The 17,319-nt window shown below is 42.8% G+C and overlaps 1 protein-coding gene across 1 annotated transcript; it reads right to left on the reverse strand.

Moving 5' to 3' along the window:
• Window positions 1–1,932: 1,932 nt before the first annotated feature.
• On the reverse strand, window positions 1,933–10,862 carry spo11 (SPO11 initiator of meiotic double stranded breaks). Its single transcript, XM_061842734.1, has 13 exons — window positions 10,687–10,862; window positions 9,842–9,952; window positions 7,302–7,390; window positions 6,968–7,034; window positions 6,779–6,887; window positions 6,136–6,222; window positions 5,293–5,329; window positions 4,706–4,815; window positions 4,444–4,543; window positions 4,120–4,157; window positions 3,129–3,205; window positions 2,627–2,738; window positions 1,933–2,265 (listed from the first exon to the last, which is right to left on the reverse strand). Exons 1-13 carry the CDS (start codon window positions 10,722–10,724, stop codon window positions 2,146–2,148), a joined length of 1,095 nt encoding a protein of 364 aa, XP_061698718.1. The 5' UTR covers window positions 10,725–10,862; the 3' UTR covers window positions 1,933–2,145.
• Window positions 10,863–17,319: the final 6,457 nt, after the last annotated feature.

Raw genomic sequence — 17,319 nt, forward strand, 5'->3', positions numbered from 1 at the left:
AAGGAAATGCAATATCCTGTTTGTTGTTGATACGATCTAGTGTTCATCATGAAAGACTCACAACCGCACCGCATACATGAGTCATCGGCAGAAAGGGGCGCACGTGACAGGGACGCACAAGGGGAGCCACTTCGCCCCCGCGTGGTGAAATGAAGGAAGTCTTGAATTGCCTTTAATGAATGAACCTCCACTCGAGACCCGCGACATACATTTATTCTTAATTGGATCAGGATGTGAAGTTTGAGGCTACCAACTTTTTAAAAACTCAGAGCTACTTTAGTGTGAAGGGCCACCGGTTTTATACACACTTCTGAAATAATAGATTTGCTCTACTGTAAATACCTTTCATAATCTTCTCTTCCTTTCGGCTTGTCCCGATTAGAGGTCGCCACAGCATGTCATCTTTTTCCATCTAAGCCTATCTCGTGCATCTTCCTCACTAACACCCACTGTCCTCATGTCCTCCCTCACCACATCCATCAACCTTTTCTTTGGTCTTCCTCTCACTCTTTTGCCTGACAGCTCCATCCTCAGCGCCCTTCAACCAGGATACTCACTCTCTCGATCTCCATCGAAGTCTGCTCTCTCACACGAGCTCATTTCTAATCCTATCCAACCTCCTCACTCTGAGCGAGAACCTCAACATCTTCATTTCTGTCACCTCCAGTTCTGCTTCCCGTTACTTGTTTCTTCAGTACTACCGTCTCTAATCCGTACATCATGCCCGATCTTACCATTGTCTTATAAATTTTGCCATTCATCCTAGCAGAGACTCTTCTGTCACATAACACATCAGACACCTTCGGCCAGCTGTTCCAATCTGCTTGGACCTGTTTCTTTACTTCTTTACCACACTCACCATTGCTCTGTATGGTTAACCCCAAGTATTTGAAGTCATCCACCCTCGCTATCTCTTCTCCCTGTAGCCTCACACTTCCCCCTCCACCCCTCTCATTCATGCACACGTTCTCTTTTAGTTCAGCTAATCTTCATTCCCCTCCTTTCCAGTGCGTGCCTCCATCTTTGTAATTGTTCCTCCGCCTGCTCCCTGCTTCCACTGTAGATCACAATATCATCTGCGAACATCATGGTCCAAGGAGAATCCAGTCTAACCTCATCTGTCAGCCTATCCATTACTACCGCAAACAGGAAGGGGATCAGCGCGGATCCCTGATGCAGTCCCACCTCCACCTTAAATTCTCCTGACACACCTATGGCACATCTCACTGCTGTTCTGCTGGCCTCATACATGTCCTGTACTATGCTAAAATATTTCTCCGCCACACCAGACTTGAGCATGCAGTACCACAGTTCCTCTCTCGGTACTCTGTCATAGGTTTTCCCTTGGTCTACAAAGACACAATGAAGTTCCTTCTGACCTTCTCAGTACTTTTCCACGCGCAACCTCAAGGTAAATAATATATTTATTTATGCAAAGGAACTGATCATGTTAATGATTCCTCACAATGTTTGGCAAACAATTATCAATATGCAACACTAATACGGAATGGTTTATAGCGACCCTTAATGGGACAAGCCGAAAGGAAGCTACTTTAATATCAAGGGAAACGGATTCATGCATTTGCAATCTTTACATTTTTTTAATGTTACAAACTAGTGTATTTAACAATTAGTAAGATTAAAGGTCATATCTTCCCACATTTTTTCCAGTTGGTTGAATTGTTTTCATATCCTGAAAATCTTCCCGTCAGAAAAACTTCATTCTTTCAGTGGTCTTCACCTGCTCACTTACTTACCTGAAAGTTGTCATCCAGGATTCCATCCCTTCATTCACATTGTTCGGTTGTCATCCATCATGATTCCATCCCTTCATTCACATTTTTTGGGTAAGAGAACAATTAGTCTATTCTGGTGGTTCAAATCCCGGCCCCTCCTGTGTGGAGTTTCAGAAAATGGATGGACATTACATGCTCAACGGCGTTGGCAGCCCTAATAAAATATTTTTTATTTTTTTTCCAAACAATTTTTCAATGCAGGCAAAAACAACAGAAACAACAACTACCCCCCAAAATACAACAGCAACAATGTATTTTGCCAATAAATGTCAAACTGGTCGGTAACATATAGTCTTTTCCAACTCGTTTTGTCATTAGTCTTTTATCCCGCTGGGTGGCAGCATTGTGCTCATAGCCAGCCCCCAAAGCGCAGCTTATTGGGCAGGTAGATGCTGGTGAGAAAATCTGGACCTATGGCTGCCAGTGACTGAATTTCAGCTTTGTGTCTATTCTTCTGCATCAAGGTCATCTACGATGAGAGCAAAACGGGCTTCAGTCAAACTCATTTACAAAAGTTCACCTCAAAGAAGGAACACAGTACATTAATATAACAACAGCTAATATATTATGAGAAAAACGCAATGGTGATTCGACAAAAGTTATCAAAAGTTTCCACGATCATAAAGATAAAAAGAAACACACACACACACATTGTCCCAGGCTCTCGCAAATACATCTTTTTTTCTTTTTTTTTTTTTAAATGAGACTAAAGGTGAACGTGCAAACAGAATTAAGTTTTCATGGGCAAGTGTTCTGCGAGCTAGCCACACCTGATAGAATACATGTTTCCCAAATATTCCAAATCCCCAGTTTATCAATTTCATTCTGACCTCTTTAACCCACTCTGGTTGGTTCGCTACGTAGGGCCTTTTGAGGAGGCTGTCCAGTTTTTTTTCATCAGCCTTGGTGAGGGGGAGCAAAGCACTCCTGGGAACCTGCAACCTCCAGAATTAAATTTGTATTTTACATATCAATTTCATTTCATTGACTTCACTCACTGAACTGTATTTGACCAACATCCCTACTAAGTAGAAAAATTACACTCCAGTTGAGTGTTCATTCACTTATATTGGAATGAATGATATAAATTGTGGTTGACTCTGACAGCACATTTAAAATTGTTCTCATTCGCGTATTAAATAAAAATATTGTAGTACTACAATCTTTATTTAAAGAGTAATAGAATCATTTGAAAAATGTCACTTGAAGTTAAACTTTGCTTCAGCTTGATAAAACTCAATTTATTGTCCTCACATCTTCTGTGTAATAAACTTAGAGCAGACGACATAAACTAAAATAAATAGGAGGACGTAGCAGGAGTTGAATCCAAACCTCTCCAGGTCCGAAGGGAGGAGGCCTAACCACATTGCACTGGGGATGGTCAGGCTTTGGGCCTCAAACGACATGGCCTATCAAGAAAATACACATAAACAAAGCTTTGGGTGCGCAGGTCAACCGACACATTTTATGTTGCCACAATGCCCAACATGTGCTTAAACCCTAACCCTGCAACACGTTCGTTCATTCCATTAGAGTTGAAATCTTTGGGGTGGATGATTGATCTATAAATTAAACCTTTGCAAATTGGAAGAGTCAACCAGGGGTTAGCAACAGGGTGCCTATGGGTTTGGAAAATAGATCAATAGTAATGGGACATTGTATATGTTTAGGTATGTTGTAGAAATGATCATTTGAAAATATAAGCACTTTCATAAAGCTACACTATAACAATAATGTGTATCCTGAATTGGTGGCCAACCCCCAAGTTTCCTAACTTGTGAAATCATCCATCCATTTTCTTAGCCACTTATCCTCACGAGGGCCACGGGATTGCTCCAGTCTATCCCAGCTGTCAACAGGCGGGAGGCGGCGTACACCCTGAACTGGTTGCCAGCCAATCGCAGGGCACATAGAGACAAAAAGCCGCACCCACAATAACACCTAGGGGCAATTTTGAGTGTCCAATTAGTGTTGCATGTTTTTGGGATGTGGGAGGAAACCGGAGTGCCCGGAGAAAACCCACGCGGGAACGGGGAGAGGATGCAAACTCCACACAGACGGGACTTCAGAACTGTGAGGCCAACCCCTTCCAGCTGATCCACGGCGCCGCCATTGTTAAGTCATTGTTGATAATTATTGTTGAGAACTGATCAACATTATCCATAGCCACACAGATGAAAAATAGTAATAATTACAAAAATGTAAATTAGTTTTTACAGAAGTGTGGTTCAATCTAGCAGGACTAATAAAGTCAGAGTTTCAAAAACATTGGGTCTTAAAGGCCTGAACATCAAGGAGCAATAACTGGCCAAATGGGACTCACCACTGATCCATACTTGTAGATACACATGATCTCAATGCCTGGGAAAATCAGATACACAACAGGCCACAATCACCAACACACCACAGCAATTACTCCGAGAGATGTGCAACAGAGCTCACAACAAAGTAAAACATTACATATGTGTACTGCCATGCAACCAAAAAAAATGTTGAATGTCTGGATGAGATTAGGCCCCGTGGAATATTAGGTCGAAAAGACACCCGGCGGCAGCTAACAGGTGAGTTGAGTGACACACTGTTTAGTGAGAGGAAATATGTTTTGTAGTATGAGATGTAAAAATGGGCGGCGCTCAAGCAGATGTACCATGCGGGTCAGCATCCACCAGAGTGAAGATAGGGACATGCAACACGTCCCAGAGCTTTCTCACCATCAACCTGCTGTTCACATCTGGAAAGCCTTTACCCTTAATGAGAAAAACACACACATGGTCGCTCTAAAAAAAAAAAAAAAAAAAAAAAAAAAAAGACAGCTGTGCTTTGAGGCCACATTAAGATGAGTTTACTATTCAAGTTAGGTTCGAGATAAAAAGGGAGGAAAAAAAAAAAAAAAAAAAAAATCGACATACTGTGATCATGATACATGGAAAAAGCTTTGTGCAGAAGTCGTCTTGAAGAAGTCTCTGAAATGTAGCATCCTTCTCGACAATAAGGATGAACTTGGCAGATGATACAATATATGTGCGTGGCTGAGGCAAAACACAGTCCATGCAATCGGTTAACACAATCCCCACACGCTCAAGTACAAACATGAACAGGAATGATCCGTCCGTCCATTTTCCGTCCCGTTTATCTTTACTAGGGTTGCGGGCGCACTGGTGATTATTACATCTGTCTTTGGGCGAGAGGCGGCTAGATCATGATGTGGTCAACAGCCAATCACAGCACACAAACAACCATTCACACTCACATTCACACTTAAGGGGCATTTAGAGTCCTTAATTAACCTAGGAAGCATTTTTTGTTTGGGTGGGGTGATGTGGGGGGATAATGGAGTACCCGGAGAAAACCCGTGCAGACACGGGGAGAACATGCAAAATGCACACAGGCGGGGCCAGATTCAAACCCGGGTCTAAACAACTGTGAGCCTGCTGTGCTAACCAGTCGGTCAACGCGCCGTCAACAGTAATGATACTGAACATAAATCAAAGGATACTTTGGATACCTGCAACGTTTGCTGAGACTGCAACAGCCTAAAAGAAATATCATTTTAGAATCAAATAAGTGTCTCATACACAAATATGCATACTTCAGTTTCCCCATAATCCATCCATCCATTTTCTTTGCCGCTTATCCTCACGAGGGTCACAGGGACTGCTGGAGCCTATCCCAGCTGTCAACGGGTCGGAGGCGGGGTACACCCTGAACTGGTTGCCAGCCAATCGCAGGGCATGTAGAGACAAAGAGCTGCACCCACAATCACACCTCGGGGCAATTTAGAGTGTCCAATTCGTGTTGCATGTTTTTGGGATGTGGGAGGAAAGCGGAGTGCCCGGAGAAAACCCACACAGGCACGGGGAGAACATGCAAACTCCACACAGGCGGGGCCAGGATCAAACCCGGGTCCACCACCGTGCTGCCATCTTGTCACATCTAATGAAAAGCCAGCAATAAGCAATAAAACGACAGACTGTATAAAATTGTGGACATGACTATTGTGATATCAGCACTCTGACAATAACTACGTAGTAAAATATCTAATTTTGACTGACATAGTGTGTCTTGTTTCCAATCAGAAATGACAAGACCACCAGCAGGAGCGGAATGAGTGACATTTCATTTTCTGATAGTCAATCACAACCAAAAACATAAACGGAGAAAAAAGACATTTTCATGTTACAGATATTTCCAATAAATGCAGGTTAACAACTACAACTATTTTATTTTTATCCACATGAATTCCAGGCCTGATTTGAATCCGTTCTTTATGTTTCTATGTTTATGATGCATATCCGAAATCAACCAAATTCAAATGAACCCTGGAGTGACAGGAACTTACAGCAGAACTTGAGTGGCAGTCGATCCTCGTACCATCCTCCTCCATATAACAAAGATCACCTGAGATAACACCTTTGGATGTTGCCAACTGTTCATGTCAAAATTACAACATTGTTAGTTCTGGCATATTTTAAGATGCAAATTTGCTATGTATTTGCTCTCTCTCTCTCTCTCTCTCTCTCTCTCTCTCTCTTTCTCATCCCAAAATCATGCATTGGACACTCTAAATTGCCCCTAGGTGTGATTGTGAGTGTGATCAGAAAATGGATGGCGATGTATCCATTCATTTTCTTCACCGCTTATCCTCACGAGGGTCGTGGGGAGCGCTGGAGCCTATCCCAGCTGTCAACAGGCAGGAGGCAACTGGTTGCCAGCCAATCGCAGGGCACATTGAGACAAACAGCCGCACTTACAATCACACCTAGGTGCAATTTAGAGTGTCCAATTATTGTTGCATGATTTCGGGATGCGGGAGGAAACCGGAGTGCCCGGAGAAAACCCACACATGCAAGACAGAACATGCAAACTCCACACAGGGGGTGGGGGGGGATTGAACCCCAGTCCTAAAAACTGTGAGGCCAAAGCTTTACAGCTCTTCCACCGCGCCAAAAAACAGAAAGACTTTTGGATATGGACACACTCACCACACGTAGAGCTCTTCGAGGAACCTTAAGCATGCACGACACATCATCCACAATTTTATCGACTGTTTTCTGTGAGCCAAATAGCTGGGGATGATGGTAATAGATGTCTCTGTAGAGGGAAATAAAAATTAGTGAAGCTGTTTGAGGATTTGGAATTGATTTGGGAGAACTGTACGCTAAAATGACGACCTTTTTGTGGCATACGAGTTGGTCTGCACGAGCGTGTAAGCGATAGAGAGAATCTCGAGAATCTGAGCTTCAAACAGAAGGGGGAAATCATTTCAGTATGAAGTGTATGAATTGAAGGTGAAAAAACCTATCTAAAAAAACAACTGGTTTGAAAGATATTCAGGATGTCCAGGTGGTAAAAAAAAAAAAAAAAAAAAAAAAAAATCATTTCCTTTCACATCATTATCAAAAATGAGTAACACTGAATGGAAAGTGAAAAGAAAACTGTCAGTTACTTTAAGAGTCACACGTAACGACAAAGAAATGGAAGCGACAGTGTAATAAGTCTTCTTACAAAATCTTGTGGCAGTTTTGGGGCAGTCACTCCTGATCGTCACGACAGAACTTGTCGAACTCATTTGAAGCCCAACGGCACTGTCGAAACTTAAAGAGGAGCTCAGTTAATGTTTTGCAGAACAAATGAATGGCATAAGCCAATAAACACACATTCAGTACAGTGCGATAAGAGTGTGGGACATCGTAATTGACATACTTTTACACCTTTGAAAATGTGCTCTCCCGCATGTAAGCTATGAAGAATTCCCCACAGCCTCACAGGGTTACCTGTGAGGACATGCCCCCCAATCCTACACAACGTGCTTTGTGTCTTCGTAATCACTCGGTCTTCCTTAAAGTGCCAGGAAGTTATTCCATCTTAAATTTCTGTGATCCTAAGTACTTTTTTTGTTGTTGTTGCAGCTAACACCTGGTAACTGCATATGGTCAATTTGAACTGTCCTCTTTGCAAATTCTTCAGAGGCAGATTTTCTTCCCTTCTGAAGGAATTCCAACAACCAGCTGCAGTCACTCCCATTTGACTCATTCTGCAAGTCGACCACGAAAATTCTCGCACGTAAAATTTGTTATGAGCAGAAAAAATATTGAAAGACGTTGCTTATTTTGCATAGACTTGACATTAATTTACGTGTTTATGTTTACAATCAGTATTCACCCCGAAAAAGGAAATGCAAGTTGACCGTACTGAGCATGTCCGGAAGTGATGCCACAAGCGCATGTTCAGAGCTTCTTCTGGTACTGCGAGCGCATTTACGTCGAAAGTCATCAACATCAGGAGACGTGTCAAAGGAAATTCAGTTACACCAGGGGTGCTCAATGCGTCGATCGTGAGGCAGTTTGAGTTGATTGTGTGACGGGCTGTTGGTGTGTCAGAAGAATTTAAGGTGGAGGTGGGACTGCATCAGGGATCCACGCTCAGCCCCTGCCTGTTCACGGTAGAAATGGATAGGCTGACAAATGAGGTTCGACTGGAATCCCCTTGGACTATGATGTTCGCAGATGATATTGTGATCTGCAGTGAAATCAGAGAGCAGGCGGAGGAAAAATTAGAAAGATGGAGGTTAGCACTGGAAAGGAGAGGAATGAAGATTAGCCAAAGTAAAACGGAATATATGTGCATGAATGTGTGGGGTGGAGGAGGACGAGTGAAGAGATAGCAAGGGTGGATGACTTCAAATACTTGGGGTCAACAATCCAGAGCAATGGTGAGTGTGGGAAAGAAGTGAAGAAACAGGTCCAAGCAGGTTGGAAAAGTTGGCAGAAGGTGTCTGGTGTTCTATGTGACAGAAGGGTCTCTGCTAGGATGAAGGGCAAAGTTTATAAAACAGTGGTTACGCCACGATGTACGGTTTACAGTGGCACTAACAAAACAACAGGAAGCAGAAATGACGATGCTGAGGTTCTCACTTGGAGTGAGCAGTTTGGATAGGATTAGAAATGAGCTCATTAGAGGGACAGCCAAAGTTGGATGTTTTGGAGATTAGGTTAGAGAGAGCAGACTTAGATGGTTTGGACATGTTCAGAGACGAGAGAGTAAGTACATTGGTAGAAGGGTACTGAGGCTGGAGCTGCCAGGCAAAAGAGCGAGAGGAAGACCAAAGAAAAGGTGGATGAATGTTGTGAGGGAGGACATGAGGACACTGGGTGTTAGAGAGGAGGATGCGCGAGATGGTCTTAGATGGAAAAAGATGACATGCTGTGGCGACCCCTAACAGGACAAGCTGAAAGGGGGATTCGGGTGTGGCCAATACGTCGAGGGCACGCACATAAAGGCCCGTTCTCGCAGGCCGGCCTCCTATTTACGGCAGTCGCAGCGATGCACCCCTCAAAGCTACGGATGAGATTGTGATTTACTTTGACTTGATCTAAATTTTAACGGTCATTTTCCCCATGGTATGCGTTATCTTGAAGTGGAAAAGTTTTACCCTCTTCATGCTTGAGGAAGATATCGATCATCTACTGCTAGCCGACATCACGATTGTCGACAGGAATGTTTGTTCCAATGTATCGCTAGCTTGTTGCCACTAACGCCGATTATGTTGAACTAAACTTTCAGCATTTTCAAAACATTGCGGGTTGCGGTACCGTTCCTGTTTATTCCTTGACAGGTCAGTGCATTTAACTTTTCTTCAGATAAAATTTGTCAGATCAAGAATTTTTATTCATGAAAATTTTTAAATACTGCTTTATATAATGTTCTACTCATATAAGTTGAAATTGGAAATCATCATTTCAGAGTTTGAAATTTTTGTTTTCTGTTTTAGTTATGTATTTGTTTATTTTATTTTTAATTTACACTTGTTCTTGAGATTCCATCCCTAATCACATCCTCAACTTTAATCGCTGAGCATGACTGACTTTTTAAATGTTAGTGACTGCAGCTGGTAATCTTCTGTGGCCCAACAGACTGAAAAATGCCAGGTAAAGTTAAATTTTTCAGCACAGCATCACTGTGCAAAAATTATTCTTTAACGTTCAGCCATTTTACATAGATTACATACAGTTTATGGTGGGTGCAATCTGTTCAAATGAAGTCACCTGATATTATCCCAACTGGATCTGTTTGGTAGTACCAGGGCTGGTGCCTCATCCTTGGACAGAGAAGTCACTATTTCCAGGATTACATTTTCAATGTTGCTCAAAACCTCCCTGGATATGACAGTCCAATTGAGAGTGAGCGCAGTCAAAGAAATGCAAGAAAACAATTTACATTTGGAATTGTGTTGAATTATTATCGTAGCGTATGTACCTCAAGTTTATTAAATGTAGTACTCTGTATCAAACTGTATCAAATTAAATACAAACCTTTTTGTCCAATACATCACATTAAAACCAAAACAGACTGCACAGCTATAATGTCAAAAAAATACTAGAAGTAACAAACTGTAGTTTCAAGTTCAGAGAGAGAAGATAAAAAATAAAGTACTGTAAATTATGTGGCGGAACGGTGGGTCAGATGGTAAAGCGTTGGCCTCACAGTTTTGAGGTCCCGGGTTCAATCCCGGACCTGCCTGTGTGGAATTTGCATGTTCTCCCAGTGCCTGGGTGGGTTTCCTCCCACATTACCAAAAAGATGCAACATTAATTGGAGACTCTAAATTGCCCCTAGTTGTGATTGTGAGTGCGGCTGTTTGCCCTGCGATTGGCTGGGATGGGCTCCAGCACTCCCAGCGACCCTCGTGAGGATAAGCGTCGAAGAAAATGGATGGATGGATGTATAGTATACTATGTATCATCAGTTCTCAAGCTTCATGGTAAGTTTATTGCAAATAAAATGCTCACTACCATTTAGCACACTAGCTAATGCTCACGAGCTAGCTAGCCTAATTTGTTGTATATGGCATATAGAAGTTGGTAAATATGAGTAAGAAAATGTATCTTACAGACTACTTTCTTCATCTACACGCTGGCAGTCGGTCATGGCTTTCCGCAGTGCAACTGCTGTACAAAAAAAAGGATCAATTTTCCTGAAGAAATCAGCTTGATAAGCCAATGGATCCCTGCCGTGCGACAGCAACTCTGGTCATCAAGCCCTCATTGTTGACTCCCAGGTATGCGTGACGAGGCTGTTCCAATATACGGTTTTCAGTTTTAATTTTTATTTTATCAAAACATAAAAAAAAAAAAATAACTATATCCCCTTGGCTGTCTGGGGTTTCCGTTTTCCACCCACTTCCCAAAAACATGCATTAATTGGAGACTCGAAATTGCCTTACGTAGAACGTGAGTGCCTGTTGTTTTACTCCGTGTGCTATGCGATTGCATGGCCACCGGTTCAAATGATATTTGGGATTGGCTCCAGCACTCCCGCGACCCTCGTGAGGATAAGCGGCTCAGAAAATGTATGGATGGAAAATATATATATTTACTGTATGTGCCAAATCCATTAATTGTACAACAGTTTTTCCATGCTATACATACGGTACAATATTTATTACTGCCTATAGCTATAAAACCAAACATTCTCTCGATTACTTTGGGTCACTTCTTTCAAAGTGAAAATAAAAACAAAAAAATAAATAAAAGGACGTCAGCCTATCTTCCTTGTAGCTGAATGATTCATCCATCCATCCATTTTCTTAGCCGCTTATCCTCACAAGGGTTGCGGGGATTGCTGGAGCCTATCCCAGCTGTCAAGGGGCAGGACGCGGGGTACACCCTGAACTGGTTGCCACCCAATCGCAGGGCACAAATTCCAAATAAAGCCTGAATAACTAAAATGATGGAGGAGTTGGGCTTTGGAATAACTCAGTTCAATTCCTGCTGATGACAGATTATAAACACAGTAACAGCCAGTGAGTTGGTGGTGAAATACTGATCTGCTGACTGGCTTCTGTTGAAGTGTCCTTGAGGAAAGCACTGCCACTAGCATCCCATCTCAAGAGGTGCGTCACTGTTTATTTGCCCTTTTCACTCTCATAGATCTCCTTGCATATGTGTGATTTGGTTCTGTATGCCAAAACTACACGTTTAATCTAAAAATACATACAGTGAAGTCGATGGTGGAGTTCCCCTCTTATTAATCCATCCATTTTCTTTGTCGCTTATCCACACAAGGGTCACGGGAAGCGCTGTCAACGGGCTGGAGGCGGGGCACACCCTGAACTGGTTGCCAGCCAATCGCAGGGCACATGGAGACAAACAGCCACACTCACAATCATACCTAGTGGCAATTTAGAGTGTCCAATTAATGTTCCATGTTTTTGGGAGGTGGGAGGAAACCGGAGTGCCCAGAGAAAACCCACGCAGGCACGGGGAGAACATGCAAACTCTACACAGCCGGGGCCGAGATTGAACCCGGGTCCCCAGAACTGTGAGGCCAATGCTTTACCATCTGAACCACCGTGCCGCCTCCTCTTAAAACCCATTAGTGGGCAGCGTCCCATTTTTGGGACATGATGATTTTCACTCATTATATCCTTCAGTATATCAAAATATTTAAGTGTTTTAATCTGAAGCCATAATTTGGAATCAGGAAAGGATAACTCATCGGTCAAAGTTAGCAGTTAGATGTTTGGGACGAGATTATAAATTAGTAAAGTTATCATATCACTTAACCATAAACGAAAAAGAAGTGTTATTTCCTTGATTGTGGCCTGTTAGGAGACTTTAATCTCAATAAGGCAAAAAATTGCCACCCTGCCCATGAATGGGTTAATCAGTATAATAAATATTAAATTTGATTCAAAATCAGACCTGTGTTTATCCTGTCAATATTGCTGCTTTTGACATCTTTTTCCTCCCTCACAGGTTTAAGTGCATGAAAGGCATGAAAATGCACAGAATCAGAACAACTTTTTTAACTGAACATTATTTCACGCCACAAATTATTTCACTGACAACTTTTCACAAACCGCTTTGCGCACCATTGTTGCATTGGACCCCTTTTTGATCAACGCTATCAGGTCACCCTAAGTACCCAAATCTTTAAGAATTAATGGCAGGCCCGCTGTGTACACTGCAGTCCATCTTTCATAGCCAGATTGTGTGAGAGCCCGGATCCAAAGGAAAGAGGTCCGTGCCCCTGACCTGACCCTGAATATCTCCTAATGTGCGGTCTTAGCAAAAGAACCCTTTTTACCTTGAGTGGGATTGACAAGCTGGTTCCGTAGTAAAGGTTCTTAATTTCTGAGTAATTGCTATCTCTAAGCGATGAGGGACAACCTCCCTACCCAAGCTTGGGGGGGGGGGGGGGAATCGTATATGTGAACAACCTCAGGTTGTGGGGGTTCTTTTTCTTGAGCTGTAGAAAGGCTGAGCCCCCCCCCCCCCCCCCGCCGTTCCATTTTGCCCAGGAGAGATTTGCGTCGAGTGCTAGGCTCTAACCTGAGGAGACAGAGTGCAACGAGTCATGCGCTTGTCTCGGGATGAGTGTTTGTACTGGGCAGGAGTGAGCGGGGCGCAGGGGAAGTATAGGGGGAAGTCGGGGGCTGCGGGGTCAGAGGAAAAGAGGAGGAGGGGTGGACACGTTGCAGGTGAGGGGGATTAACTTCAGTTTGGCCCGGAGAAACTAAATACAAATCTGTCACCCTAATCCTCACAAATAGAAAACAGAGCTGGCCTCCATTCACAACCTCTATCGTTGAGAAAATCTACCTCCCACTACCCTATCTTGCCCTCTACCTTTTTTTTTTTAAGCACTCTGGCTGCTCTGTTTCTCATCATCTTTCGGCCAGTCTGACGATGCCGCATCTAATGGCTCCTCTGTCCAGTTTCCCCCCAAAGAGGGTCTGACTGGTCACCCGGGGTCCTCTCTGATTGACAGGTCAGGACACACTTAGGAGAGAGTCAAAGGGGGGGCGAGGCCTCTTAGTGAAGAAGAAAAAACAGGACCTCGGCCCGGAGAGGTCCACGCAAGTGGACGGAGCTTTATCAGGACCTGACACCTTTGGTAAAGCCTGCTGATAAGCATGTGGCTGGGTGTGGAGAGCACTCCGGCATCAAACTGATGACACAGGTGCCTGAGTGGTAACATCCTGCAAATGGCTAAAGCCAAGTCTGGCATTAAGGATAAGTTTAACTCGAACCATATCACGGACCGTCAGTGACACAATGGAGAAGTTAAAAGTGGACTGTTGAGAGCCATGAGTCAGATCACCACGGTGTTCCCGCATGCCATATTAGGCTGCGGGCAAATGGACAAACAAAAACGGACATTCCGGATGCTGGCAAAAACAGGCCACAGAATGACTGCGACTGCAACGTTTCTAATGAGATAATCGTGCTGTCGTGGAACTCAATTTGTTACAGTGATACAAACTTAGCCGTAGTGGAAATCTCATAAAGGACGGGATAAAGGCTCCGTTTGATTCCAAAACGGAAATTGAGAATTCCCCAAAACTATTAGCAGCGTGTTTTCATTCAGTTTAATTTCATTGAGCTGTTAAGTCTTTGACCCATATAAGCAGCAAATTTTAATAACTGAATCCATAAGACAAAGGGATTTTAAGCATCTGGATTTCAAAACCATGTAAAATTAAATTAAATACTAAAACCAGCATAGATCAAACATGAAACCTTAATGGGATATTAGAATCCCCCCCCCCCTTTCTTGTGCCTGTCTCACAGCTGCGTTTCATATGTTCATTGAGCCCCAAGAAGTGCAACACACACTAATGGAAACATTTACTGTATTGTTGAAGAGCATTGTTATACCAAAGGGTTAGGCAAGGACAACTGGGACAGACAACAGAAGACTAGTTGAGAAAAAGTTTTCATCTTCTTCTCTCCTTGTACTGAGACTCCCTGATTAGGACCCCGTTTCGGGTTTAGTTTACCCCAAATAAAGTTTTACAGTATCGACTGTGGGCGTACTTGCTTAGAACCTCCCTTCCTCCACCCCGTGAAATGGACCTCATCCACCTTCCTTGGTCCTTAAGGCTTCAAAGGACTGGCGCCCGCTGTTCTCTAAGGCAACACGTGAAATAAATATTAATCTTATCTCTGATCGCTTGTTCCGAGGTCCCTCAACATACTAATGGAGAGTCCATCAGCAGAAAAGGCTTCAAACCAAATCGCTTGTTATGTTAGATTGTGTCACTATGTAATAGATACACAGCTGTCTTCAAACAAAGTACACTGAACAAAAAAGGGGAAACATCAGGAGTTTAAATTTACTAAACAATCTACTGTATCCATTACAAACTATTCACATTCCCCTTGCAAAAATGATGTTATCATGTAAAGTCAAAAAGATTCTGAAAAAATTAAAGCTGCGTATTTCTATTGCGTTAATTTTAAACACTGTAATTGTGTTTGGGGACTGACTGGAACGGAACATATGCTGAAAAGCGGCCAGAACTGGATTGCAAACAAATGCAAAATCACCAAACTTGGCAGTCATTCTTTGTACCTCTTTTGACCGAGTGAGGCTCCTTATGCTGGAAAGATAAATTCATGAAATTGCTTCATGTTGGGTTTCAAAAAATAGTACGTCTCTAATGAGTCTTCTTCGCATATTGATTGTAACTTACACAATATATACATTAATCTTTCTCTTTGTCCTCACAGACAATATGTATTAAGTAACGTTAGCCAGCACTAGCGTAGCTGCTACATAGTTTACTAGCTTTACTAGCTTTGCTAGCTTACTTACAGACAGAAATAAAAAACCTCTATTAGCATTTTGTGATTGTGATTGATGCTAAACGTTGATGCTAGGCAACTTGTAACTACTGTATTTAGTTTTTATTTTGGTTTGTTGAATGTTGTGCTACTTGATTGATTGATTGGAATCAAAGTCAAAGCTAATTCATAACAAAGCACAATATATATATATATATATATATATATATATATATATATAAATGTAGCTGTATATGGATTATCTGATGTACGAAGCAAACGGACTTCGGCTTCTATGAGAGAATGCACGTGGAACATATTGTGTGAGGTTTTCCTGCATTGCTTCATCTGCCTGATATCATAATCCATTTTAGAGTCACTTCAAAAAGGCATCTTCCTCATGTTTCTTATTACTACAGTAGATTGCAAGTGTATTCTAGTGCGTTTAATGATTTTATCGAGCCATCTACTTTTAGGTCCTCTGCATGGATGCTTTGTGCACAGTGATTTTGTCAACTCTTTGGGCAAGGTGGCCACCCCATTTCCATTTTTCACTTTGCATTTTTTGGGAATGACTATGGTAACTTCTGTCTGCGGTCTTATCTATTTGCTTCATTTCTTGTTGCAAGTGCAAGAGGACCTGCGTTCAATCCCGGCCACGCCTGTATGGAGTTTGCATGTTCTCTCCGTGCCTGCGTGGGTTTTATCCGAGCACTCTGGTTTCCTCCCGCATCCCAAAAACATGCAACATTAATTGGACACTCTAAATCGCCCCGAGGTGTGATTGTGAGTTCAACTGTTGTCTGTCTCTACGTGCCCTGCAATTGGCTGGCAACCAGTACAGGGTGTATCCCGCCTCCTGCCCGTTGACGGCTGGGATAAGCTCCAGGACTCCCCACGACCCTTGTGAGAATAAGCGGCTAAGAAAATGAATGGATGGATGGATGGATGTGTGATAAAAAGGACAAGGGATGTCAGTGCATGTCATTTTAGTAATTAGGGAATTTGGGCCGTATAATAAATCCATACATCCATCCATCCCATCCATTTTCTTTACTACTTATCCTCACGAGGGTCACGGCGAGTGCTGGAGTCAATCCCAGCTGTCAATGGCCAGGAGGCGGGGTACACTCTAAACTGGTTGCCAGCCAATCGCAGAGCACATAGAGACAGGCAACAGTCACACTTGCAATCACATCTAGGGGCAATTTTGAGTTTCCAATTAATATTCTGTTTTTTTGGGATGTGGGAGGAAACCGGAGTGCCCGGAGGAAACCCACGCAGGTACGGGGAGAACATGCAAACTCCAAGCAGACGGGTTCGGGATTGAATCCGGGACCTCAGAACTGTGAGGCCAATGCTTTCCAGCTGACCCACCGTGCCGCCCGGCATATAATAAATATACAATATAAATATATTGCAGTTGGAATGATTTGAATCGGTCAAGAAATCTTAAAAGATAAGCGACTAATGTAGAATTTGTCCTAAAATGACAATTTTGTGAGTGTAAAATGTGGAATCTTTTGAACGTGTCATGAAAAAGGCTTGGGCACTACCAGGAGGGGAGTGGCCGGGTCGCTGCTCTGGGCAGGTATCATCTCTGACACCTGTCACCGGTCATTGCTGTTTCACATGAGGCACTGTGATTAGAAGTATTTAAGTTGGAGTTATGTCACTGGAATTTGCCAGTTAGTTGCTTTGTGTTAGTGAGTATGCTTCACCGCATCCCAGGTTACTCCGACACTTAGATTCATAGTCATTGAACCCTGTTTCTCATTTTTTGGATCCTGCTTTCTTGGACTGTGTAATTGTGCATCTCTTTAGTTAAGAATAAAATCCAGTGAACATTTTGTCTTTGCCTGGGAGTCCTGCATTTGGGTCCTCACTGCTAGGATGTGACAGAATGTGTGGGAATTTTTGGAATGTGTAAAGCATTCTGTTGTTGAAATGTT

Source organism: Syngnathoides biaculeatus, chromosome 2 (genome assembly GCF_019802595.1).
Source record: "Syngnathoides biaculeatus isolate LvHL_M chromosome 2, ASM1980259v1, whole genome shotgun sequence".
Lineage (NCBI taxonomy): Eukaryota > Metazoa > Chordata > Actinopteri > Syngnathiformes > Syngnathidae > Syngnathoides > Syngnathoides biaculeatus.

What these genes read in the sequence shown, in the direction of transcription:
- spo11 (XM_061842734.1), bottom strand. Translation starts at nt 10,724, where the DNA reads ATGACCGACTGCCAGCGTGTAGATGAAGAAAGTAGTCT. An exon ending in AACTCGTATGCCACAAAAAG is followed by an intron (nt 6,888 to 6,967) that starts GTCGTCATTTTA and finishes TTCCCTCTACAG; the next exon opens with AGACATCTATTACCATCATC. An exon ending in TTCCATGTATCATGATCACA is followed by an intron (nt 4,544 to 4,705) that starts GTATGTCGATTT and finishes TTTCTCATTAAG; the next exon opens with GGTAAAGGCTTTCCAGATGT.